Raw genomic sequence first — 27,448 nt, 5'->3', positions numbered from 1 at the left:
GTTGCGGAGCTCGGAAAAGCGGGCTCCCACCAGAGACCTGCGAGCTCCCGATGTTTCCGTCCACCGGGTCTGCAGACGGTGCCTCTGAACTCCAAAAGCCGGGTCGCAGCCGCGTGCCACCACAGCTCTTCCCGCTCCGAAGTTGTCCAGCTCCGCGATGTCAATTCCGCAGGCTCTGCAACTGGAGCCCTCAGGTTAGTCCCGGCCGGAGGTCGCCACCGGCTCCATGATGTTAGGCCCAACGACATCCGAGACCCGACAGGGAATAGTCCCCACACAGGGAAGAGATTAACGGTTTCCCCCACAGCCCCCCCCCCCACATATACGCAGCAAAAAATAACAAAAACTGACTCAAAGACATACATTTAACCAGACAAAAATAAAAAAAGACAGACGACTGTAGTCGAGCCGCTGCCGTTAGGCGCCGCCACTCCCACTCCAGTGTTTGGGAATCAGAAGCAGTTGTTGGGAATCAGAAATTGGGCATGATAGAAGTCTGCCATTAAACTATAGATGTTAAAAGACCATAGACATTCCATGAATGGGGTAAAAGTCAATGGGATATTTTACTGTTTGAGGTTCCCTCTGAAAATTCATTGTTTTACGTTCAATTTTTTTTCCAGTTTCAAATAAATTGGAAGTGGGAGGAGAGAATTGTTCTTCTGCAATCGTGTTAATTCAGTGATAATGCATCATCAATGCATTTCACACATCAGCTGTAAATGTGATTTGCCTACTAATTATTACTAAATTTCATCTCCATCACATCTTACTAGTTTTTCTTTAAATCATTGATCATCTGAGGAGTGTACTGGGCCTCTTGTACCACTTACGCAACTTTTTCGGCGACTGTCGGCACCCGTCATAGGCCATTGCAGGTCCCTGAAAATGTTCAACATGTTGAAAATCCAGCGGCGACCAGAACAAGGTAGACTCTTTGGGCAACTACTCACGACCATACGGGCTTCACCCTGCGACATGTCGCCGTGGTGTCGTCTGTATGGTCGTGAGTCGTCTCCTCAGTCGCCAAAAGAGTGGTAGCGTCTTTTTGGTCGCCACTGGCTTTTGAACATGTTGAAAATTTTCGGGGACCTGCAATGACCTATGACGGGTGCCGACAGTCGCCGTAAAAGTCGCGTAAGTGGGACAGGCCCATAGGAATTATTCAGCCTTGTTTTGTAATGGACCAAAGGATAAAGATTAGGTGCTATTTTGTGTTTTCTTGATGATGTAAATGAGTTTTCTGATAGTACTGTATTAAAATATGAAATCATATTAGCAAACTGCAGTGGACTTAAGAAGTACCATTATGGGCTAAAGTAATAGTGTTGATGTACAATTTTAAATCAGTTACTTGTTATCTATGTTCAGCGAAGCTAATAATAAAACATGTAAATCTGCTCGAGCATGAAGCCAAGCTAAACTGTTTTTTTCAATATTGTGATGTTAATTTTAATATTGACCTTGTCTTTTTTGATATTTAAAATAACAAACATGTTTAATAGACTTTGTGAAAACCATTGACAATTAGTGTAAGGATTATGATTAGTAAATCAGTATTAGTTTACCTGTCCCTTGTGTGTCATAGAACTAAATAATTGAGTATATAATCAAATATTGTGCAAATATTAATGTCCAAGATTGTTTGAGTCTCCTGATCCCCAGTGCAATTATTTTCCCTTTGTATTAATTATCTTAACAGATGACATTAATGACTTTCACTTAACATTCTTAAGAAGGGAATGCTGTGAATGAAAATGACATTCAAATTTGCATTTTAGGAGCTGGAAATAACATTGTCTAATCGGTCTTGCATTTAACACTGTCAAAATGTTGCTATATCTAGTGATTGGTGATCAATTAAATCATTCAACCTGGCTTCATTGTTTTTGTTCTTGTAACACATGCAACATTTTTGCTTAATTTTTGAAAGGGAATATTATGCTCTTCATCAAAAGACTAGACTTAAATTCCATTTATTTATAACTTGTTTCTGTAACACAGTATATTTTGTAAGCCATTGAACATCCTGCAATATACATATAATACCTTAATAATATGAAAACATATGGGAAAAAAAAACCTTCCGACTAAATTAGACTTTTACACCTGCAGGGTCATTTGCATTTGTTTATTTGCCAATAATACACTGCTAATAAATTAAATTTCTACTTCTAAATTTTTTTTGCTCAAATGTCCTTTTTGAAAATAATGTATATGTTTGATTTGTTTGGAAAATTACTTCAGTCAGAACTTTTGCAGTTTATTTGCTGACTATTTGAAATGCAACTTTATTTATATTTTTCGACTTGAAACATTTGGGCCAATTTTGTGATATAATGTCAATTGCGGTATTTAGTTCTGAATTTAATAAAATTAGAATTACCAGTCTTGTTGCAAACTTGCTTTACTACCTGAATTCAAAATGTGCAACATTAATTGTGACAGAAGAATGAATCCAATGCAAAGGCAAATCATGCATTAATACTTTTTGATGCATTCATGGTCCTTTAATATTACAATACTTATCTAAATAAAATCGTAATACACATGCATTCATAAACTGGAAGCAATCTTAACTGTTTCTCGTTTTGCTTTTCTTCACTGAAAGCGTTGTCAATTATTTTTCAGAAACTTCACTCACGGATTGTAGATCTTTCATCAGGGGACCTCTTCTCCAACGCAGAGAGGAACAGGCATCCAATCAAGTCAAAAAGTACAGACACTCAAATTCACGTGGGTTCTTTTCTTTCTTTGAATTTTTCTCTTCCTGTGAAGTATAGTGGCTTGCAAAAGTAATCATACCCCTTGAACTTTTCCACATTTTGTCACGTTACAACCACAAACGTAAATGTATTTTACTGGGATTTTATGTGATAGATCAACACAAAGTGGCGCATAATTGTGAAGTGGAAGGAAAATGATACATGGTTTTCAAATTTTTTTACAAATAAAAAACTGAAAAGTGTGGTGTGCAAAAGTATTCAGCCCCCCTGAGTCAATACTTTGTAGAACCACCTTTCGCTGCAATTACAGCTGCAAGTCTTTTGGGGTATGTCTCTACCAGCTTTGCACATCTAGAGACAGAAATTTTTCCCCATTCTTCTTTGCAAAATAGCTCAAGCTCAGTCAGATTGGATGGAGAACGTCTGTGAACAGCAATTTTCAAGTCTTGCCAGATTCTCAATTGGATTTAGGTCTGGACTGGGCCATTCTAACACATGAATATGCTTTGATCTAAACGATTCCATTGTAGCTCTGGCTGTATGTTTAGGGTCGTTATCCTGCAGGAAGGTGAACCTCAGCACCAGTCTCAAGTCTTTTGCAGACTCTAACAGGTTTTCTTACAAGATTGCCCTGTATTTGGCTCCATCCATCTTCCCATTAACTCTGACCAGCTTCCCTGTCCCTGCTGAAGAAAAGCATCCCCACAGTATGATGCTGCCACCACCATGTTTTACAGTGGGGATGGTGTGTTCAGGGTGATGTGCAATGTTAGTTTTCCGCCACACATAGCGTTTTGCATTTAGGCCAAAAACTTCAATTTTGGTCTCATCTGACCAGAGCACCTTCCTCCACATGTTTGCTGTGTCCCCCACATGGCTTGTGGCAAACTGCAAACGGGACTTTTATGGCTTTTTTTCAACAATGGCTTTCTTCTTGCCCCTCTTCCATAAAGGCCCAATTTGTGGAGTGCATGACTAATAGTTGTCCTGTGGACAGATTCTCCCACCTGAGCTGTGGATCTCTGCAGCTCCTCCAGAGTTACCATGAACCTCTTGGCTGCTTCTCTGATCAATGCTCTCCTTGCCCGGCCTGTCAGTTTAGGTGGACGGCCATGTCTTGGTAGGTTTGCAGTTGTGCCATACTCTTTCCATTTTCGGATGATGGATTGAACAGTGCTCCGTGAGCTGTTCAAAGCTTGGGATATTTTTTTATAACCTAACCCTGCTTTCAACTTCTTCACAACTTTATCCCTGACCTGTCTGGTGTGTTCCTTGGGCTTCATGATGCTGTTTGTTCACTAATGTGCTCTAACAAACCTCTGAGGCCTTCACAGAACAGCTGTATTTATACTGAGATTAGATTACACACAAGTGGACTCTATTTACTAATTAGGTGACTTCTGAAGGCAATTGGTTGCACTGGATTTTATTTAGGTGTATCAGAGTAAAGGGGGCTGAATACTTTTGCATGCCACACTTTTCAGTTTTTTATTTGTAAAAAAATTTGAAAACCATGTATAATTTTCCTTCCACTTCATAATTATGCACCACTTTGTGTTGGTCTATCACATAAAATCCCAATAAAATACATTTACGTTTGTGGTTGTAACGTGACAAAATGTGGAAAGGTTCAAGGGGTATGAATACTTTTGCAAGCCACTGTAAATGTCCAGTTCTTGTGTCAAAGCTTTTTGTCCTGGTTGAAAAATAATGTCCGTCCTTAAAAACATTACCAGAGGAGCGTTTTAAAAAGCACTTTAAATGTTTCACTCTAAAAATGTTTCCTGAAATGCGATACCATTTTCCCAGCTGATAGAATAAGCAAAAAGTCACATTGTAGGAAAGAGAATAAATTTCAAGCCATTTCCCCAAGATACTTTTTTAGTATTGATTACATCTCAGTCTCTCTGAAAAATGGGCAGGAGCTTTTTATTAAAGTCCATGTACCACATTACTCATCATATATTTATGATATATTATGTATGAACTTTTAAAAATTCATGTACTTTGCAATATTTGACAAAGACAGGGGTTTTGAGACACATAGATCTTTTTCAGTAAAGGCTTTGGTTATATATCTAGTTTAATATGAAGTCTTAAAACATGTAGAAACTAAGCCAATTTTCTAAAATATTTATTACAAGTTTTGGTTTCCCGATGGCAAGGTTAAAATCAGTATTTTGCATCAGTTTGACTCCAGAGGATTTTAGAACGCCCATGTAATGGTTAGCCATATTTAGTTAGCAGAAATAAAGACAACCATAACTTTTAAATATAAAAAATGTACTTTTAAACTTTTAAACAACCGCATATACATGTTATGATTGAACTTGAAGGTGGACACAAAATGCTGGAGTAACTCAGCGGGACAGGCAGCATCTCTGAAGAGAAGGAATGGGTGACGTTTCACTTATGATTGAACTTGCTTGATAGCTTAAGATTCCTGCATTGATGATAACAAAACACTTCTGGCCCACGGCATAATACATTATAATGCCAGAGTCCTTCCAAAGACCAGCAAGCTGCTTGAGATTACCTCCCCATTATCCTTGGAACACACTCTTTGTTGGTGTGTGTCCCCAGATTCAGTCTTCCTCACCTGGTTAATTCCTAATTGTTCAGAAAGATCCAATATAGGTAGGGTTCTCCCATTGCGTCAGTTTCACCGTAGAACTGTATTCTGTGCTTTCTTTACTTCGAAATATCAAATATATTAGTTGTAACCCATAATAAATAATTCTGAGCTAATAGGAAGTATGTAAACCTTTCCCCCTTGTACTACAGTTGCTAAAAGTTTATAATTATGTTAAAAAAAACAAGGATATACATTTTTAACAAGGAACTGCAGATGCCGGAAAATCGAAGGGAGATAAAAATGCTGGAGAAACTCAGCGGGTGAGGCAGCATCTATTGAGCGAAGGAAATAGGCAAAGTTTCGGGTCAAGACCCTTCTTCAGATATAAATTTGATTGCTTGCACTATAAATTTCATATACATTTGGTTGCTTGCACTAAAGTTTACTTTATTTGAACCAAATTTCAGTAGCTGAATACCAATTCTATACATTATTTTATTTTGTGTTTATTGTGCAGTGGCTGGGGATATATTTCTACATCATAATTCTTGCATTCTTGGAGAGTGAAATAAACAACATAAAAAAGTGTTATTCTTTTCATTAGAGTATGTTCACTTCAATCAAGCAGAAATCTTATCTGCTGAGTTATGATTGCTATCCTTTACTAAAGTGCCAATATGTAGTAAAGCCAAGATAGTGCAGTTGTTGACAGTGGCATGAAGATGAATGGTAGTGCAGTACAGAAGCTATTTTATGCTAACATTGAGCCAGATAGTAAAGCCCGGTTACTGTGTTTTTTTCTTTCATCAAGCTTATTTCATTTTCATGCAATTTCTATTAGGTTGATTGTTTCAACAAGCTATAACTTGGTAAATTTTTACAGTGCATACAATATTGGGAATCATTGGAAATAATTTGTCACAAAAGTTTGGGGATTCTGAAACAAGTCAAGACTATGAGCTATATCATACAAGTAATGCACAAGAATCATCTCATGAAAGTACTGTAATTTATTCAAACTCTGCGTATTGAGGCAGCATGAATTAATTGTTTTTTTTATCAATTGAGAGAATCCAAGCAATGAGTAAATGCTTTGAAATCCATCAGCCATTGACAGGCATCAACTGCTTGACCTATAAATTGCTCAATACAATTTTTGGGGGATTAAAACAATGTTGTAGGTCGCACTGACACTGTTTGTGAAAGTCACATAAAGAATAAGAACTTAAATGGGAAATCAGCATTGTCTGATTTGATTGTCTAGCCCCACGCTGAAGCTGACACTGTCACTTTCAGCATAGTGTTGCAAACTGATATTTGCAAGTTTTTGCAGATGATTCAGTGCAACCTTTGCAGGCAACACTTAAAGGGACAGGCCACTGTTCAGGCAGTTAGAGGGGAATGATGCATTGATGAAATGGGGTGCTGTTGGGAGTGTCAGAAGAATTGGGAAAGGCTGAGAAGGATCTGTAACAGCAGGACAGATGTACTTTGTTTATGTATCTCTTGATGGTCATCCAAATGCTCCTGGGAGAAAAATCTTCCTCTGTGAGGATAGGAGTTCATTCTGTTGATGCTTGCAACTTGCAAGGCCTTCAAAATAGTTCTGCTCCATGTATTCCTATGGGCTGAAAGAAAAGTAGATGACATCTCCTTCAGAATGGAGTTTGAGTGACCTCCTTAATGCAGCAGTAAGGAGCAATCTTTGAGATATGTCGAGAGCAGCAGAAGCAACCTTGATTTATCCTGAGGCTGGGAAACTGATAGTAATCATGACCCGAGCTCCTTGAGCATACATTTTAGATTGTATTTGAGATAATATGAGGCTTGACAAAGACTGCAGCTTCAGTGCTGCCCTCTTAAATTATTATTTTCAGGGAAAACTGCGTGAAAACTGGTTATTTTGTGAATAAATAAGGCCTGTTTTTCTCACAAGAAAGCTTGAAAATCTTATTGCAAATTATTTTTATCATTTTTGAGTAATTTGAGGAGTTTTACACTGGCAAAAAGCAAGTGCTAGGAAACCCCATTTAAAAATGTGGAAATTAATTTCCTTATAGACGAAACACAGAAATGTGTGTAGACTTGCTAAACTGACCTGATTTCCAATAATAGTATTTTTGGAGTTTACGAAGAAATTTCTAGCCACAACATTATAGTGACCAATAAAATGAAATTCACCTCTGAAAATCTAGTTCCATTGAAGCTGATCTAAATCTAATGCCACTCCTGACTTTATTTGAATTTTACTTTTTTGAACCTGGGACAGCTTAATGGATTGAATTTTCTGATGATATTTGACTCGCAGTGATAGAAACATAGAAAATAGGTGCCAGGAGTAGGCCATCCGGCCCTTTGAGCCTGCACCGTCATTCACTATGATCATGGCTGATCATCCAACTCAGTATCCCATCCCTGCCTTCTCTCCATACCCCCTGATCCCTTTCGCCACAAGGGCCACATCTAACTCCCTCTTAAATATAACCAATGAACTGGCCTCAACTACCTTCTGTGGCAGATAATTCCACAGATTCACCACTCTCTGTGTAAAAAATGATTTTCTCATCTCGGTCCTAAAAGACTTCCCTCTTATCCTTAAACTGTGACCCCTAGTTCTGGACTTCCCCAACATCGGGAATAATCTTCCTGCATCTAGCCTGTCCAACCCCTTAAGAATTTTGTAAGTTTCAATAAGATCCCCCCTCAATCTCCTAAATTCTAGCGTGTACAAGCCGAGTCTATCCAGTCTTTCTTCATATGAAAGTCCTGCCATCTCAGGAATCAGTCTGGTGAACCTTCTCTGTACTCCCTCTATGGCAAGAATGCCTTTCCTCAGATTAGGAGACCAAAACTGTACGCAATACTCCAGGTGTGGTCTCACCAAGACCCTGTACAACTGCAGTAGAACCTCCCTGCTCTTATACTCAAATCCTTTTGCTATGAATGCTAACATACCATTTGCTTTCATCACTGCCTGCTGCACCTGCATTCCTACTTTCAATGACTGGTATACCATTATGTTCTCAAGGTGCAATAGTAAGTGTATAAGTGGTGAATCTGTGGAATTTATTGCCACAGAAGGCTAAGTCAATGGCGGTAGAGACGAGGAACGTAAAGCGGTGGTCCGACCAGTCAGACGCCATGCTGCAAGATGCACTGAGTGATGTCAACTGGAATATGTTCGAAGCAAGTTCCAGTGACGTCAGTGAGTTCGCGGAAGCAGTCACGGACTTCATCGCAACAGTAACCGCCAACATCGTCCCCACGGTAAGAGTAAGCACCTTTCCGAACCAAAAACTCTGGGTAGACAGGTCTGTTCGTGTGGCCCTGAATGCTCGCACCGCTGCCTACAACTCGGGCCTGGCATCAGGAAACATGGACGTCTACAAGGCAGAGTCCTACCGACTGCGAAGGGCGTTGAAGGACGCAAAGAGAAGGTACAGGGACAAGATGGAGTTACAGATGGAGCAGCAGGACACCAGAAGCCTGTGGCAGGGGCTACGGATTGTAACCAACTACCGCAGCACCCCTCCCTCATCCGCAAGTGCCGGCACCTCCATAGCTGATGACCTGAACTCCTTTTACGCTCGTTTCAAGAGGGGCAACACCACTCCAGGTCTGCCGACTATCAACAATACCGCCAGCGGGCTGGCTGCCGAAGCTGAAGGGAGGAATGTGCACACATTCTCGCTGTCCGAGCATGACGTGAGGAGGGCTCTGACACGGGTGAACACGAGAAAAGCTGCAGGCCCCGATGGCATCTCGGGGCGAGTACTCAAGTCCTGTGCTACGCAGCTAGCTCCAGTGCTCACTACATTATTCAACCTCTCCCTGGACAAGTCCGTGGTCCCTGCCTGCTTCAAAAAATCCATCATTGTACCGGTACCAAAAAATGCCTCCCCAGCCTGTCTGAATGACTACCGACCGGTGGCCCTTACCTCGGTAGTCATGAAATGCTTTGAGAGGCTGGTGAAGAATCACATCTGTGCCTTCCTCCCTCAGAACATGGACCCGTTGCAGTTCGCATACCGTCCGAACAGATCCACGAATGATGCGGTCTCCCAGGTCTTGCACACCGCTCTCTCCCATCTGGACAGCCAGAAGGGGGGGCTACGTGAGGATGCTGTTCATAGACTACAGTTCAGCCTTCAACACGATAGTCCCCACCAGACTGGCCGGGAAGCTAATGGAATTGGGGCTCAACACCTCCCTGTGTGCCTGGGTCCTGGACTTTCTCACCGCCAGGCCCCAGGTAGTCAAGATGGGAGGGAATACATCGAAGTCCCTCACCCTGAGCACAGGATCGCCCCAGGGTTGCGTCCTCAGCCCCCTATTGTACTCCCTGTACACACATGACTGTGTGGCTAGGTTCAGCTCCAACTCAATAATTAAGTTTGCTGATGACACTGTGGTGGTGGGCCTGATCTCAGACAACGATGAGAAGGCCTACCGGGAGGAGGTGGCTGATCTAGCACTCTGGTGCCAGGATAACAGCCTCCTCTTGAACATCAAAAAAACGAAGGAGCTGATCATGGACTTTAGGAGGGCACATCGTCTGAGGACGTACACTCCATTGAGGATAAATGGGGATCCTGTGGATAGGGTGAACTGTTTTAAATATCTGGGAGTCCACATCTCCGAGGATATGACATGGGCATCACACGCCTCAGCACTCGTGAGTAAGGCAAGGCAGCGCCTTTACGACCTCAGGCAATTGAGGAAATTCAGAGTGTCTCTGAAATCCTCCAGTGCTTCTATGCAGTGGCGGTGGAAAGCATCTTGTCCGGGAACATTACCATCTGGTTTGGGAATTGCTCTGCCAAGGACAAGAAGGCTCTGCAGAGAGTAGTGCGTTTGGCCGAACGCACTATGGGAACTTCACTTGCCCCCCTGCAGGAACTATACATCAGGAGGTGCAACTCCAGAGCCAACAATATCATGAGAGACCCCTTCCACCCCTGCAACGGACTGTTCCAGCTGCTACGGTCAGGCAAACGCCTCCGTTGCCATGCGGTGAGAACGGAGAGGTTGAGAAGGAGTTTCTTCCCAGAGGCCATTCGGACTGTAAACGCCTATCTCACCAGGGACTAACTCTACTGAATATTCTTCCTTCCATTATTTATTATGTAAAAGAATATGTGTGTTATGATTGTGTTTATAGTTTGTTTGGTTGTTTGTCTTTTGCACAAATGTCCGCGAGCATTGCCACTTTCATTTCACTGCACATCTCGTATAACCATATAATATAACCATATAACAATTACAGCACGGAAACAGGCCATCTCGACCCTTCTAGTCCGTGCCGAACACATAATCTCCCCTAGTCCCATATACCTGCGCTCAGACCATAACCCTCCATTCCCTTCCCATCCATATAACTATCCAATTTATTTTTAAAAATGATAAAAAACGAACCTGCCTCCACCACCTTCACTGGAAGCTCATTCCACACAGCTACCACTCTCTGAGTAAAGAGATGTGTATGTGACAAATAAAATTGACTTGACTTGACTTGACAATGGATATTTTTAAGGCACAGCTAGATAGATTCTTAGTACAGGTGTCAGGGTTTATGGGGAGATGGCAGATGAATGGGGTTTAGAGGGAAAGATAGACCAGCCATGATTGAATGGTGGAGTAGACTTGATGGGCCGAATGGCCTAATTCTGCTCCTATCACCATAAACTTATGAAATTGAAGTATTCCAAAATTTTGTTTTAACAAAAAACAATGGAGATGAAAGCATAATGCAAGGCCAGATGCTACTCTTGAGTACTTAGCACGTGACTGTGGATTAATTTTGACCTCTATATTTTTGATTTTTCAGTAAATGTCAGTTATCAGTTTTGATAATTTAATTTAAGATTCTAAAACCAAGAGTAATTTAGCAAAGTGTTTTGATCTAGACATATCTAAACATTGTAGAGTTTCCATATTCATGTTATCTTAGATTAATTTTATGGAAGAATGTTCTTAGAACTCGTTGTGTAGTAGGCTCCAAATTACTCTGCCCGTTTTATGCTCTTGTTAAAGCACTGTTTACAAATTGAATAGTGGCATTGCAGTAATAAATGGGACATCATCATATACTTATTAAAACTCTGATCTTGTTAGTGTGTATATGTGTATATTTGTGTGTATATGTGGTTGTCTTTACATCTTCCCAAAAACACAACGCGGTAACAATTATATTTTTACATAAACGGTTGACATTTTTCCCTTCGAGGCCGGGATCACCGTTTCTGAACATTTCATGCTTTATTTCTCGTCTTATTCTTGACTCATTACTGATTAAAAGTCTAAAGAAGTCAAAAGACTTTGAAATTAAAACCAGCAGTTTCAACTGACGATGTCACAATGGCTCAGCTAGCAGAGACCAACCTCAATGAAGATTTCATCTTATATTTGACACATTATTTGCAATTAAAGCATTAAAAATGCCAACTTTCACAAGATTTTTAAATATTCTGATTCACATATTTCCCCTCGAGGCAGAGATCACTTTCACTGAACATTTTATGCTTTATTTCTCGACTTATTACTGATTAATTACCTTGAATTTCAAATCAACCAGCTTCAAATTATGACGTCTTTGAATTTCAAACCAATCAGCTTCAACTGATGACGTCACAATGGCTCGACTAGCAGGGGGAGGGCGAATTGCTATTGCAACACGCAGGGCAAGTGCAATTGGAATTTATTTTAAAGATCACTGCTGAAGAAGGCCAGGGGAGTGCTAGAATCTTATGTTCGGGAACGGCTGAGTTGGAGGACCACGCCTCCCATGGGGGTTACGGGTAGGGATTGGGTGTGTTGGGGGAGCACTTGGTCTAGTACAAATTAAAAATATATAGTATAGTGGTTGTTATGAAAACGAGGTCACCAACATTCACTGTTCATAACGTGTAAATTAGATAGGAACATTGCAGCAACTGCAAATGCTCACTTAAATGCTGGAATCAGGAATTTACTTTCCAGATTATCCTGAAGATAGACACAAAAAGCTGGAGAAACTCAGCGGGCCAGGCAGCATCTCTGGAGAGAAGGAATGGGTGACATTTCGGGTCGAGACCCTTCTTTCCTACTGCTCCACAAGTTTTGCTGTGACTTGATGAGAGACTTGTTATTGAAAACATTTGGAAAAAATCTCTGACATTGATTTTTTTTGTTTCAGCTATGGAGCATTATTTCTTCAGATTTTATTTATTGGAGGAGAATTAATATTTTTTCTTTCTTTCTATTTCTTTCCATCCCATTTTTCTGTCTCTCTCTTTAATTTGCTTTCTAATTTATAATCTTGCATTGAATTAACTATTTTATGAACTTGCCCTACCAGGTTAAGACTTTTTGAACTGATTTGAATAAGGAAAGACACCATTGCTTTTGCTGTTTGCACAGATTACAAAACCAGCCATGGAGAATGTTGCACTGTTTTGTTTCTGTGACAGCAGCCAAACTGCCCACAGAAACATTGGGGTGAGCTCTATCTGTAATGAACAGCATGTGTCTTTGTTCAGTGCCAGCTGTCGAACCTGGCCTATTCAGTGGTATCTGTGAACCACAACTGTAAATAACTCAAGTAAAATAATTTGTTTCACCGTTTTATAACTGAATATAAACACAAGGGAAAATAATAAACTGAAGCAGTACAAAGACTCATCTGTAAGAACACAACCATATCTAATGATCTTTGTAATTAGAGCTGTCATTGTTCTGCGGCAATACAATCTCTTCTTGAGTCTTCTCCAGAAACAGATGCATTCCTCTGAGTTGTTAGTTACTTTCTTTTTCTTTTTCCATCTTTGTTTCCTAATCAGCATGTTTGACATTTTATTGTAATACCATCCTTGCAAAGGAATGCAAAAATAGATTTTACCTTTCAAGCGATTTTTCAGAATTACAGGTTTTGTGTCCATCTTGTTACAAATGTAAGCTTCGTATTGCACTGCAGCAGTTTGAGACGGGTTACTTTAGTTTGGGAACCAGTCAGGCAGAACTGCCTTTACATTCATCAGTCTGAAGAAGGGTTTCGGCCCGAAACGTCGCCTATTCAGATTCAGATTCGCTCCCTTTTAAGATGCTGCTGCACCCGCTGAGTTTCTCCAGCATTTTTGTGTACCTACTGCCTTTACATTGCCTGACTCCAGCCCGAATGAAATGATAACAGCGATTTTCAGCAGCGAAATACACAAGTGCCTGAATATAAGTTTCACCAAACTGTTAAAATGCGCATGGCATAATATGGAAGTTCGAAAACTTCTTTGAAACCAGATAAAGCGAGGTGGAATAGTAAAGTGCTCTGGGCCTCTGCACTTTGCAGTTGAGATAGTGGGACATATGTCAAAGACACTGCATCTCCCGGAGTCTCAGTTCACTCCCTCGGGATAGGCTGCTGATTTACACGATTACTGGGAATTGATTTTTGACTGCACACTTTTGCTGAACTGAGAGCGGGAATATGGCTGAGTGGAGAAATATTAACTCGCTTTTTCAATTAAAAAAAAAAAAATGTGCTCAGTTCCTCCACCTTTTATTTTGTATTCAACTCAAAATTATTTTGACAAGCAGAAAACAATGTTACTGAGAATACTGAGTATGTTGTAAATGGTATTTGCTCAAAAATGAAACCTTAATTTTGATGGATGACCGACAGAAGTTAGGAAAACAAGATCCCAACTGTATCATGTTGCACCCTGTATTCTATGCAGAGAGAAAATATGCACTGTAAGCATCTCTAGATTGCTGTGGCTGCTTAACTAGTGATAGGTGTGGTTTCAATTATTGGCTTATACATTTTCAATCATAGCTTTTCCCAAGCAACAATTTTTTTTTCTGGGTAATCTGGGACTTCTGGCTATTCTCCTGGCAACATTTTTCTTCTTTGTCTTTTTTTAAGCTATCTTCTTAATATTTGTGAGGAAGTATGCTAAAAGATTACAAGGGTCAGAGTACTTGAAGTATTTTGCTAACATTCATCACGATCAAGGTACCTTGGCTTTTTTCTCTCAGCTGAACTTGAGATGTCAGGTTCTCTTATACCATTTCTATTTCACAAGATACCCTTCCCCCTGAGCTCCACCTCAAGCTGTTGAATGGTCTGCAGGCAAAGTTTTGCAAAGGGCTGACTTTTCATACTTAGAAATCTCTATGCTATCAGATCGTTCCAAGCCGTCTCTTGGACATTTGCCGTGGTGCGCTCTGCAATGCACATAAGTATCAAGTAATTGTCAAAATCTATGTCTGCAAGAGATAATCTATTTTATAACAATCCTGCTCAGCTTCAGCGGGCAGGATTTTTCGCTGAGTGCCAAATTCTGCCATTTGCAGGCTTTGCCAATGACGTCCGTGCATTTATTAAGATTAGCCACAACAACCTCCTGGCTGCCATGAAAAGAAAGGGTTTGCTCCCAATTAATGATTAAACAGCATCTTATCTCTGAAATATCCATATGCAATGTTTCAACTGAGAATTAATTTAATTGTAAGTGCTTTCATGCTAAAATATCATTTTAAGTCTCCCAAGGGCACCTGCATGTTAGACAGCTTGGTGATGTTCTTCATGGTACAGTGTAAATCACACTGTATAAACTGTTAGGATAAAGTTACGGGGAGGGGGGGGGGGGGCTTCCCATTCGGAGACATGGATTAGCTGGGTCTTTGTCCCCCAAGAAGCCTCATTGCAACAGAGGAGTACCATTGGTCTGCACCTGCTAGAGCATCCAGCTTTATCAATGTGAAAGGATGATTGTTGATGTATTCTTTCATTAGATAAATCACAGTGGCAGAACATATTCCCCTACGCTTGCAGCCTGATACCTGCAAAGTCAATTATTCCAGCCATGCTACAAACAATCTGCTGGAGGAACAGTGAGTTGAGCAGCATCTGTGAAGGGAAATGTAGAGTCAATTTTTAGGGGTGTCGTGTCCGTTCATCTGGGAAAGAGTAGGGGGGAGAAAGCAAGTTTAAAGAGGAGAGAGAGAGAGAGAGGTGGGATGCAAGCTGGCCAAGTGATAAGTGGATCTGGTGAGGAGTCTGGTGGGGGGAAAGAAGGGTGGCTACAGCTATGAGTTTGGGAGGTGATAAGGAGGGAACAAAGGACTCCAGATTAAATTATCTGATGGAAAAGGAAGGTGAAGCATTGAACCAAATAAGAGAGGTGGGGTGGGAGGTTGGGAACCATGGAGGGAGGAGATCCAATGGAGGGAGCATGTAGAGATTCCAGCCAAACATCTCAATAGGTCAAGCAAACACCCACTTTCCCTCATCTCCAGTCTCCACCTCCATCATACACCAGTTTCTAGCTCTTACGCTATCACATTTAGACATTGAAGAAAAATAACTGGTTGCTACCTTTCCAGATCTTGAATCTAAGATGTCCTTGCTGGATAATGCCTTCTCTGAACTTCCAGTCTATTTAAATTGAGGGAGAGAAATCCATTGGGCATTTCAGTATAGAGCCCCATGCAGACGAGCGTAAGCCAAAACCATTTTGATATAAATGTTCGCAATACAGTATATTTTTCTTCGGTTTTATAAAAAATATCATGATCCACACCAAAGAGTCGGTTACTGCACCCCAGGCTTCGATTCTGTCATCCTTGTCGTGCGATTCTTATTTTAAAATATCTATGACAAAGTCCACAGGCCAAATCCAGAAGTAGGTTACATTGAGTGAGCATTAAATTAATTTCAGATATTTTAATATCTGGATGAATGTATTTTTTTCGGTTTCACAGTAGCCTAAAGTATGCCAAATTGGTCTTCTCAGGGAAAGCAGAGAAACTTCACCAAAGTATTAAGAAACACAAATGCTTAACATTTGAATCAAATTCAGAAACAATTAGAAAATGCTGTATCAGAGGATAACAACAACATGTACAGGAAGCTGTACATTAAGTTTCTAATCTACAAAGAAACTCGTGGTGTTTCATGGGATTCTGGTCAAAAAATGATGCTGACCTTTATAATAGGTTAGATGACCTATTTGGATACAGAAGATATGGACTGGAAGGCTGCTCAGGAATACATTGAAATAAATACATCTAGTAACAACAAAGAAATGCCAAAGCTGGTAGAGTTGCTGCCTCTCAGCACTGGAGACCCAGATTTGATCCTGACTTTGGGTGCTGTCTGTGTGGAGTTTGCATGTTCTCCCTATGGCCATATGGGTTTACTTCGGGTGATCCAGTTTTCTTCCACAGCCACAAAAGCGTGCAGGTTTGTAGGTTAATTGGCCTCTGTAAATTGCTCATTGTGTGGAGGGAATGGAAGCGAAAGTGCGATAGCATAGAAGTAGTGAATGGGTGATCAATGGTCAGCGTGGACTCAGTGAGCCAAAGGGCTTGTTTCCATGCTGTATCTTTCAATCAATTCAATCAATCAAAATAATTATAGATTAGCAAATGTTGAACTTAGTGTTGGCACACACTTAGTATCGTGTGTGAGGCCCAGTTTGTCAACATTGAGCCCACATTGCCACACAATATGGAAACCGTATCTGCCCAACCCTAACCCACTGTTCTCTGTGTGAAAATCCAGTTTAGGTGCAGACAGTTGGCCTGAATAGAGAGAGTGTCTATGGCTTTCCACAGACTGACCTATCTAATGTTAAGAAGATCCAACATAAGACAGAAAGAGTAAACTAATCAAGTCAGACCAGACCCCAGAATGTGCACCATGCACTCCCTCGACTCAATCACAGCAGCCCATAAGATGCCCAAACAGATGGAGTAATTTAGTTTTAAGGAATAAAGCTTGGAAGGTGGGAGGAATTAATGGGCAAGCACTTCTTGTGGTAGCAATGATATTGCAGAACTAGAACAAGAGATTGCACATTCTCCCCGTGACAGTGTGGGTTTTCTCTGGGTGCTCCGGTTTCCTCCCACATTCCAAAGACGTGCAGATTTGTAGGTTAATTTGCTTTTGTAATTCGTCCCTAGTGTGTAGGATGTAACACAGGGATAACATAGAACTAGTGTGCAGGTGATTGGTGTTCAGCGTGGACTTAGTGGGTCAAAGGACCATTCTGTTTCTCTAAACTAAAAACTCTGCTTTTCTTTCCACAGATGTTGCCCAAGTGATTTCCACACATTGTCTCTTTTGTTTTTGAGCACATTTTACTCATCAGTTACTGTTCGAGAACCGAACATGTTTCTGTTTTTCAGTACGGTGTCTTGGTGATCAGCAATATAATTCAGAAAATGGCAACAAAGGTCATTTAAATCTGTTCATACTTCAGTTGTAACATCTTTACAAATTGAATCACGATCCACACTCTTAGTGTTAATGTTTTTTTCTGCTTGCTTCCCCATTTATTTATTTCTGATGTTTTTGTCTGATTCTCTCGGGTTAAGTTAAAAAAAAAATGTTTATAATTAAATTAAATTAAATTAAGGATGGAATGATTTGCCATTTATTTAATAGAGTAGAATCAAACATAAATAGAGGAAGAAAAGATGAGGAATTCGTCTTGAGTTAGTAAGATAAACTAAAAAGATTAATGTGACTTTCATTTGTAACATGAAATGAAAGGAGGTTCCTCAAAACCTTGCCTCAAACCGAAAGAATACAATATGTGTTCATGCATTAGAAGTGACAGATCAACTGAAAATATAGGCAAAAAGTTTCTACGTTAACTATGTATGAGGGGAGAAGTAGTTGCAGTGTGACAAGTATTCCACTTTTGTATTAACAGGAAGCTCATCCAAACACACCATCAAACGTATCTGTTTTAAGATGTCAGAGTCAATTAAATCTGACAGTACCTAGCCAACTTTATCCCAGGAGCAGCTGTAGCAGCAGTGAACTCTCTATTTCAAGTGCCTGCAGTGAACATTCAAGTGGCTCCTATACTTGGAATGAAGGAAGGACATGCAGTAAGAGGGTACAGTTTGAGTCCTATTAACAAAACTTCATTTGACAACTGTCTTTCAGGAATGTCATTGCAGTCAGCTGATAATAAAACATTCTATAGGCCAATTTTAAGACTAACAGGCCAATAATTCTTAAAGATTGACACTCATTAGCACAACTACAGCTACCTGACTGCTGGCTGGAGAGCTTGTCCTAAATCTCAGTGACGGGACTATCTACATGGCCAAAGGCTATAAAATTACATTGATACCACCCATCTTGACCCTCTGGTGGAATGTCGGTCTGGTATTGTATCACTCCAACAGCAGAGATGAGGCCCAGGAATACTGAAAAAATATATCTTTCCTAGTTTTGTACTCACAGCGAAGCGAACTGAATCTGGTAAGGTACTTTATTCCAGAAAGTGCATTCTGTTATTGGATCGAAAATCAACCTACCACTTCCCCAGCCAAACAAATAGCTACAAATGAAAGATAGAATCAAATCCCAGTAGAAACAAATTTTGTCCCAAATTCTGTCCATTGATGCACGTTATCTTTTGTCCAGATTTGATCTCCCAAGGAATTTTAATGTTGATTTATTAAAACACGAAACAACTTATTAATAAATGAAAGCATAAAAGTTACAGTACATCATTACACAGACCCCTACTGATATTGAGAATGCAAGAAAATGCTTTGTCTGTCCATGATAGGCTACCAGTATAATCAAGGACTAGTCTCATCACAGACATTCCCTCTTCTCCCCTCTCCTGTCAGGCAAGAGCTACAGAAGTGGAAACACATATCTCCAGATTCAGGGAGAATTTCTCTCTAGCTGTTATCAGGCAACTGAACCATCCTGACACCAACTAGTGGTCTTGACCTAACATCTCCTCATTGGAGACCCTCAGACCATTTTTAATCAGACTTTACTGGACTTGATCATGCACTAAATGTTATTCCCTATATCCTGTATCTGTACACTGTGGACTGCTTGATTGTAATTGTCTTTCCACTGACTGGATAGTACACAGTGAAAAGCTTTTCACAGTACCTAATTTGTACAATTCCTTTGTATTTGATAGACAAGTAAATTACTAGATATGAGTGTTCTTAAATATCATTTAATCAGTACCCCAGGTGAAATATGTATCTGAATTTTTCCTAAATGTTGTTTTCTTTTTCACTTGCAGTCATCTCTAAACTGGGAAACAAGGCTCAGCATTGGCTCCTCACTGCCCAGCAACCTATCTAGTCCTGCAGAAGAACTACCTCCCACACGAGAAAAAGAAAGCCATATCCTGGAAGGATTAAAGAAGCTTCAAAAGAAAAAGTCTTTCTCGGAACCGCCTTCAATCATGTCAAAGTGGGCTTACAAGGATTGTATGAACTCCAATGAAGGAATTTACTCACTTGGCCTAAGATGTCGGAATCGCAATAAGAACAAGAATCAAATGCCTTTCAAGGCTACCAATAAAGCATTATGCTTTGACCAAACAAAACGATTTGAGTATGATTCTGATTCACATGATGATGCAGATGATGACTGCACAGCAATTATAATAAAGGAAGTGCCAAGTAAAGACTGCAAGTCGTTTTGCAAAAAACTAAAGCACAGTATTTCTGATAGTCTGTTTGATTGGGATCGCAATGTTTCAGAAAGGCTCACACGTTTAAGCTCAAGAGAAAAGCCTGAAAAGTTGACTAGTTTTGTCACCAGCATTCAGTCAAGTGATAAGCTTTGCACAAGCAACAAGTTACCTGTGTCGAAACTGCAGTTTAATTCTACCAAACTGCACTATAAAGATTTAACTATCCAATTATCAGACACAGAAGATATTGAGATTTTGGATGAACTGCAACTGGAAAACAGAGACAAAAGAAATTCCTCTGAACTGGTATCAAGTTTGTTAACTGACAAACAGTTGGTGAGTCATGCAAATCCGTTCAGTTGCAAAAAAACTTTCTTCTCATCTGCAGATAAAGATGAAGCCCATTTTTCACCTTGCATTGACAATAATCCAGAGACTTCGAATCTACTGAAAGATAACTGTCAAGCAACCAAGTTTGTGAAAACGTCATCTGAAGAATGCATCACAATAGTGTTTGATGCTGAGGACGGCCAGCCAATTAGGTTTAATTCCCAGCAGACAGCGAGTGTCACTGTGTCTTCAAATCAACTTTCTGATCCAAATGCTGGGAATTGCCAGCAAACTGTTTTTGCTGTAGAAGACACTGGACTGGTGCATCAAGGACTGATCTCTTGTCAAAGAGGAAGTGATGCAAGGAATTATACAGTTTTAAAGTCACTTCAAGGTCATGTAAAGCAAAATCCTTCAGAAGATCCAAAAGAGGACAAGAAAACATTAAATTCCATTGTTCACACAGATTCTGTAAGCTGCGAAAGGTCATTGTCACAACACAGTCCACAACAACAAAAAATATTGAAGCCAATTTGTAACACACCTCATAAATCAAATTGCTTAGCTTCTCCTTCTATTCTAAAGCCACATCTAACCAAAATACCCAACAAAGGGAAAAGCACATCACACAATTCCTGTAAAGGAAACAGAAGTGAAACCCCTAATTCACCTCCGTCACCTGTTTCTCCTAACCAAAACAAGTCTCCATCATTGTCAGCTGTGAAATTTTCCAAATATTTAAAAATGCCAAACATTAGTATTAATGGTGGTTTAAAAAATGATACCAACATTCCGAAATGCGGTTCACCTCATGCACAGAGCTCTAAGATTACATTGGGTAATGAAACAGCAAAGAGCCATTCTGGGATTGTACAAGGGTCTTTATTTTTCAGAAAGCCTATGGCAGATCATGGAGAACAGCCCACACGAGATAAATATGATAGTTTTGAGTTGGAGGAAATAAAATCTCTATCACCTCCACCTCCGCCGGGGAGATCCATTTCATTGCTATTCAAACCAAGTTGTGAACGTTCGCTGAATATGATTGTAAAATCTGAAACCATCACATCTGTCGACGCAGATAAAACCGCTTCCGCATGTTCATCTTTACAGCCATTGGGAATTACTGGTGTGTTGCCCTCTGCCCAATTGACAAAAGAAGCACAAAACCAGAAGTCCCCAGCTGCATTGCAAAACTCAGCACAACAGTCACAGCAGTCAAATTACACCTCAAAAGATTTGACGAGGATCTCTTCAGAAAAAAAATCCCAGAAAACAAATTGCCCAAATACTTCTTCATCAATGCACATTCAGCCTTGTCCTCAAGCAGCTGCTAAAATAATTAGAGGTTTAACATGCAACCAAAAGGATCCCTCTCCACAAAACACATTTTTTGCCAAAACAGGACAGTTATGTGAAAATGATTTGACAACACAATGCACACCACTGTCAGCTTCATCAGAGTGCCATGTACCAAGTATAAATGAACCTTCAGCTCATCCACAGCATTGCCAATCTTCATCTGTTTCTAGTGGTAAGCAGGCAATCCTTTCATGCTTTGAAGAAAAAAAAGCCAAAACTCGTATTCCGTTGGGGCTAAAAGGTTTCTTGAAATCCCCCCCATTATTGAGAAAGAGCTCAACTGTACCTGGGAAGCTTGAGAAAGACAGTATTAATATCTACTCTAAAGGAAATGTAATTCAAGGAAAGTCTGGTCAAGTTGATTCAACTGAAAGTATTGAAACTTTGGAACAATCTGGTTCAGTGGTTAGTTATGAGAACAAAGGTGACCTTCAAGATGTTCCTGTTGTAAAAATAGGTTTTCCTGCAGAACTCGACAGTGAAATGAAATATTGCAGAGACATCGCAGATGGGAATGATGTTAACAACATGGAAATTAAAGCTTTTAAGAGGTCAATATCAGTTAATAGCAAACCTTATCTTAAGCCTGCTCTAGGCATGAACGGTGCTAAAGCACGAAGCCAGAGTTTTAGCAATCAGACTGGGGAAAAAACTTGTGTTTCACCAGTGGATGGGACAGGAAAAGTGAGAACACAAATAATTACAAATACAACTGACAGAGGTAATTCTTTGACAAGGCAGATCTCAACCAACGCAGCAGATGCAATGCAAACTAAACCAGCTTGTGACTCTTCAGCTCCTCAAAGCCCTTCACATTCTCCAAGATCTGTCGATGTTTCATATACACGACAGGTGTCTAATGGAAGTATAAGTAGCTCGAGTAGTCTTCATAGCAGTCCGAGCAAATTACCCTGTCGAACTCCACCAAAGGGGGAAAGCCAGCTTAGTACTTTAAAGTGTACTGGCAATCAGTCACCACCTCAGAAAGAAACTAGAAGCCTACCTCTCAGCAATAGATCAAGTGAGAAAAAGTCGAAACAAACACCACAAAAAGTGAAAAATGTAATGCTGCCTGAATATGAGGCTCAATCGTCACCGAATATGTCTTCTGTAGATAAGCCATGCATATTACATGGTCCCTCTGAAATTAATATGGCAAAAATTGTTAAGAAACAAGAAAATCTTTCCAAAAGACCTGAAATTGCTGACAAGGTATTCATTCCTCCTCCAGTTTCTGAGACACAGTGTAGCATAGAAGCAAAAGTCATGTTGGGAATTCAAGAAAATATGCAGAAGGTACAAGGAAGGGACAAGGTTCAAGTATCGGAGACTAAGCAGAAGACTGGACCTTCAATAGCCAAGTGGTTTGGGTTCCGAAAAAGCAAGTTGCCAGCTCCTAACAACAAAATGTCGGATTCCAAGTCCAGAGATGATAAAAAAGTAACCAAAAGTGGAGCTAGTTCTGGAATCAAGCAAACAAAATTAGATAAAAAAAAGGACAAAAGAAAAAATGAAAAAGGATGTCAAAGGGAGAATGATGTCACAAAAAGAGATGCCAGTTGTGTCACAAAGTCAGAAAGCGATTATCCAAGTAGAGGGTCTGAGTTTACATGCCAGGAAGCACACCACAGTAGGAAAATAAGTCTTATGTCCAAGCATCAAGGTTGTAAGGATCATAATATTCCAACAAAAGAGTCAACAAATGATCACTTCATGCAAGAACTCCTACACAGGTAACAATCGTATTAAATGTAGCCTCTGTATGTTTGATAACCCATTTTTTCATTATAAGTTATATTATTTATCATTGGCCATTCTTTATTTCAACTCTGTAATCTCATGCATAACAATGATTTTTAGAATTATACTTCAAACAATTGAAATCTATATTGGCATCAACGTTTGTCAATGGTATTGATATCTGCATCCTGCCATTCAACAACTAAAGCTTGGTACTCTCTGTCTGACCATTGAAATGCACTGAATGATTAGTAGTTGCTGTATTTTCTCAGCAGATGGAACTAAACTCACCATAGCAATCAATAATAATAATAATAATGTTTATTTATATAGCACTTTTCAACAAAACCAGTATTTGAACCAAAGTGCTTTACAGAGATTGATTAAAAGTAATTGAACAGATCAATGCAATAAATCCATACAAATCAAAAAAAGAGAAAAAGAAAAAAGACACAGAAACAGTACACTATAGAAATCAACATGAAACGTCTCAAAGTTAATTATATTTAATTTAAGTACCAATTTAACCATTGATAATTGATAGATAAATGATAAATGGAAATGAAAATTATTACAATAGAAATGACATTTATAACATGGATTCACTTTTTCATTATTAGATATTTTATTGTTATGCCTTCTTTTGTCCCTCTCTCCCTTTGCCACTTTTTTTTCTTTATCTGACATGATACTGGAATTGTTCACTAATTTGTACCCTCTTCCCAGTCTTTTCTCTGCTTATTCCCCAATCCTTCAGTCTGATTGTCTTGCTGAAAGCACAATTGTTTCTTCTGTGGGTCACTCAGATTCTCATCTGTACTTATGCTACATGTAAGCAGCTCACACTTTAAACAATCTCCCATGCAAAACCAAACTAAAAATGTAAATGAGCACGAAAAAAAAAACTCATAGACGATGCAGTCAGGTGCATTGCTAATAAAAAACTATTCTGGCTATTCTAAACATAATATTTGGTTCCAAGGATCTTCGTTTTTCATGGATATTAGCATTCAGTGATTTGATGCTCATGCAAGTCTCTGATAGAATATATTTTATTTGCTTATACGTTGACAAATTCAAATGACATAATATCCTCATTATAAAATGAAATCTACTAATCTCATTACTCCCTATTTTCTTCTTTAAAGTTGGATTCAAGTGATGTATTTCTTCTTCCTCAAGTATCATAATCATATATTGATAACAGTACAGAATGAGGCCATTCTGCCCTTCAAGTTTATGCTGATTCATTCAAGAGTGATATGATGATCTCACGCCATTCCACTTTCATTGTGCTCTGTGATTTTATTTTCAATTCACTTCAGAAATACATAATTGAATCTCCCTTCATTGCCTTTTTTGGCAATGAAATCTGGATGTAACTATTGAGTGTTTTATTTCTCTAAATTGCTCTTGGCTCTTTTACCAAATAACCTGTTTTTTACAGACAGTTTCACTCAGTCTGTATTTTATTTAAAGATTTATAAATGAATGGTTAAAATGAATGCCAGTGAAATTATAATTATTAAATTATCACAGTCAATCTATTAAAGTGGGTTATTTACTGAAGTCCCACAACATTCAAACTTCTACATAGAAACGCTTGTGAATATTTTTCTCAGATTGCAACGGGCAGACTATATTAAAGCAAAGTCAGAAGCATTTATCATTCAAGTCTGGAGACAGAAATATGCAACAGGATTACTTATAACATTAAAGTAGAATGAGCAATTGACTGATTGAGGAAGGATGGTCTAATTCATCAGAGGAATCGCTTTTACCTGCAGAGTTGATAAGAAGGCTGCTCATCAGAAGGAAAATGGATCAAATCATGTTTCCTGCAGGGACGTGTCTAAGGGCAACTCCCATGGCTCTGCATTTCCTAGCAACTCTCTCAGTATTCAGGCAGACCACGGAAATAATTATGAAATGAAGCCACCCACAGAGATTCAAAATGAAATTCATGTAAGTTTGAGCTCTTTCAGTGTGATATTCTAATAAAAGAAAAGAATTGTAAATAATCTATCCCAGAGTGATTGTGATGAAAGTAACTTTACAAAATTTCAATTCAATACACTTGCAGTTAAGATGTTATCCCAATAAATGCCTTTGGCATAATGACTCTGAAATTGGATATTAACTAATCAAGCAGTATAAATACAGCGGAGAAGAGATCAGCTGTTTGATAAGGCCACAGACCTCATCCGATTTCTAGTGTGGTAATATCCTTAGCTAGGCAACCCAGTTATAGCAATATCTTAAAGATAGCCCTGTCCTGAATGTTGCATTAGTGTAGTATTAGAATGCTTGAAGATACAGAAAAGTGTTAAAATAGATAAAATAAATGGAAGTGTCAAATGCTTTAAGGGACATGTTAATAATCTTTCCAGCATCTTTTATTTTTTATTCTATTTCTAATAGCGGTTTTGCCTCAAATCAGCATTATTAATGTAACACTAAGTAAGAGGTTCTGATGTTAAACATTTCACTTGGGTTGAATAAATAAATCAGGCAGGAAGCACAATGAGCTTTAACACACCTCTATTATACATCTCAACTACAATTTAATTTATAGGACAATTGTTATTCATGCTGGTCCCAAATGATTGTTCAGGTCACCCACGAGTCATAGACGTACTTTGGTAGTTAGGTTCACAAGGGCACCCAACTTCAGTTGTTTTAAATCATAGACTAATATAGCATGGAAGCAGGCGTATTGGCCCATCGATTCCGTGTCAACAATCAAGCAACCATTTTTTACAAGAATCCTTTCCTCATCTATTTTACTTCCCCTACATTCCCCACAACTGTGTTGCCCTCCGCTGCTAATTTCCCTTCCCACTTTCAAACCTTACCCTCTTCCCCTCTTCTCCCCTTCTCCCGTTCCCCTTTCCCCTCTCCCTTCCCTCTCCCACTCCCATCTAGATTCTACCATTCTTCCAAATAGTAGGGGCAATTTGCAGGGCCATACAATATGCCATTTTTGGAATCTGGAGGGAAACCAGAGAACCACTAGGGGATCCACGGAGTCATAGTGCGAAAGTGCACACTCTACCCATGTAGTGCCATGTCACACCTGACCTCCAGGGAAAGCAAAGCTGTGCGGTACAGTCAAAGAATATTGTCTCAGCATTCCTGAGCAAATTTGCATCAGGAATAGAACAGGAATGCTCAACTGTTAACAAGGTGTTTCCAAACCGTCCTTGAACTAGCGTGTATCCACACAATCCAGGCTCTGTGTCCAGGGCCGGATTTAGATGAAGAGAGGCCCTAAGCTGTTCTACTTGTGAGGCTCCTCCCAATCCCCCACCCCCACGACTAGAGGAAGATGGTCCACCAGATTGACACCGATTTGCAGCCGAGCGTGGCCAATGAGATAAGGGGCTGGAAAGCTGCGCTTTTCTTTCTTTATTTATTTATTGCCAGTGCTAGTGTCGAGTTAACGGCTTAAAACACTATTATTCTGAAATGGAGGGCAAGGAAAATGACTGAAAGGTTGTTTAGAGACTACAGTGCGTTGTGACAGCATATGTAAGAAAGGCCTATGACAGTGTCAAAAATATTATACATCTTCCAGGGCTCTCACTTAATTTTTTTTTCTCTCTGTTGTCAGCCGCGCAACCTTGGCAGCTTTTTAGGTTGCCAAATGACAGTTTAGGTGGTCATTTAAGACGGCTTGCATGACGCGTGCGATAATGTGCTCGGACGAAGTGTGTAGTTACCAATCGGAATTATGCTCAATGAAGCATTCACATATTATTTCTGCTTCAAATAAAGTCACAAACTAAACATATTCACCAATCAAGACATGATATATACCACAATGACATGCAGCAAAATTATAATACTATATCTCAACTCTTTTTACACGTTGCAATGAATGCAATTTCTATTATTTCTTTCCACTTCCAAATAAAAATGTGGTTGGATTATTCAGCGTATGATCACCCTCGGTGAGACCAAGCGCAGGCTTGGCGCTCGCTTCGCACAACACCTCCACTCAGTTCGCAATAACCAACCTGATCTCCCAGTGGCTCAACACTTCAACTCCCCCTCCCATTCCAAATCCAACCTTTCTGTCCTGGGCCTCGTCCATGGCTAGAGTGAGGCCACCGCATATTGGATGAGCAGAACCTCATATTTGCTTGGGTAGTTTACACCCCAGCGGTATAAACATTGGCCTCTAATTTCAGGTAGTCCTTGCTTTCTCCCTCCTTCCCCTCCCATTCCCAGCTCTCCCACTGTCTCCGCCTCTTCCTTTCTTTTTC

General features: G+C 39.7%; 1 protein-coding gene across 8 annotated transcripts in view; it reads left to right on the top strand.

Moving 5' to 3' along the window:
- nckap5l (NCK-associated protein 5-like) overlaps nt 1-27,448 on the top strand; it is a 458,995-nt gene that overhangs the window by 345,531 nt on the left and 86,016 nt on the right. For 7 of the 8 annotated variants that reach the window (XM_055638609.1, XM_055638606.1, XM_055638607.1 and 4 more), the window contains 4 exons: nt 2,632-2,736; nt 17,997-18,185; nt 19,350-23,173; nt 24,968-25,145. In XM_055638609.1, the coding sequence (XP_055494584.1) occupies nt 2,632-2,736; nt 17,997-18,185; nt 19,350-23,173; nt 24,968-25,145 (4,296 nt within the window). The remainder of the gene's footprint in view (nt 1-2,631; nt 2,737-17,996; nt 18,186-19,349; nt 23,174-24,967; nt 25,146-27,448) is intronic. The other variant, XM_055638612.1, reaches the window with a different exon arrangement.

The sequence above is a fragment of the Leucoraja erinacea genome, chromosome 7, assembly GCF_028641065.1.
Source record: "Leucoraja erinacea ecotype New England chromosome 7, Leri_hhj_1, whole genome shotgun sequence".
Classification (NCBI taxonomy): domain Eukaryota; kingdom Metazoa; phylum Chordata; class Chondrichthyes; order Rajiformes; family Rajidae; genus Leucoraja; species Leucoraja erinaceus.
This window is presented reverse-complemented; position numbering and strand designations above follow the sequence as displayed.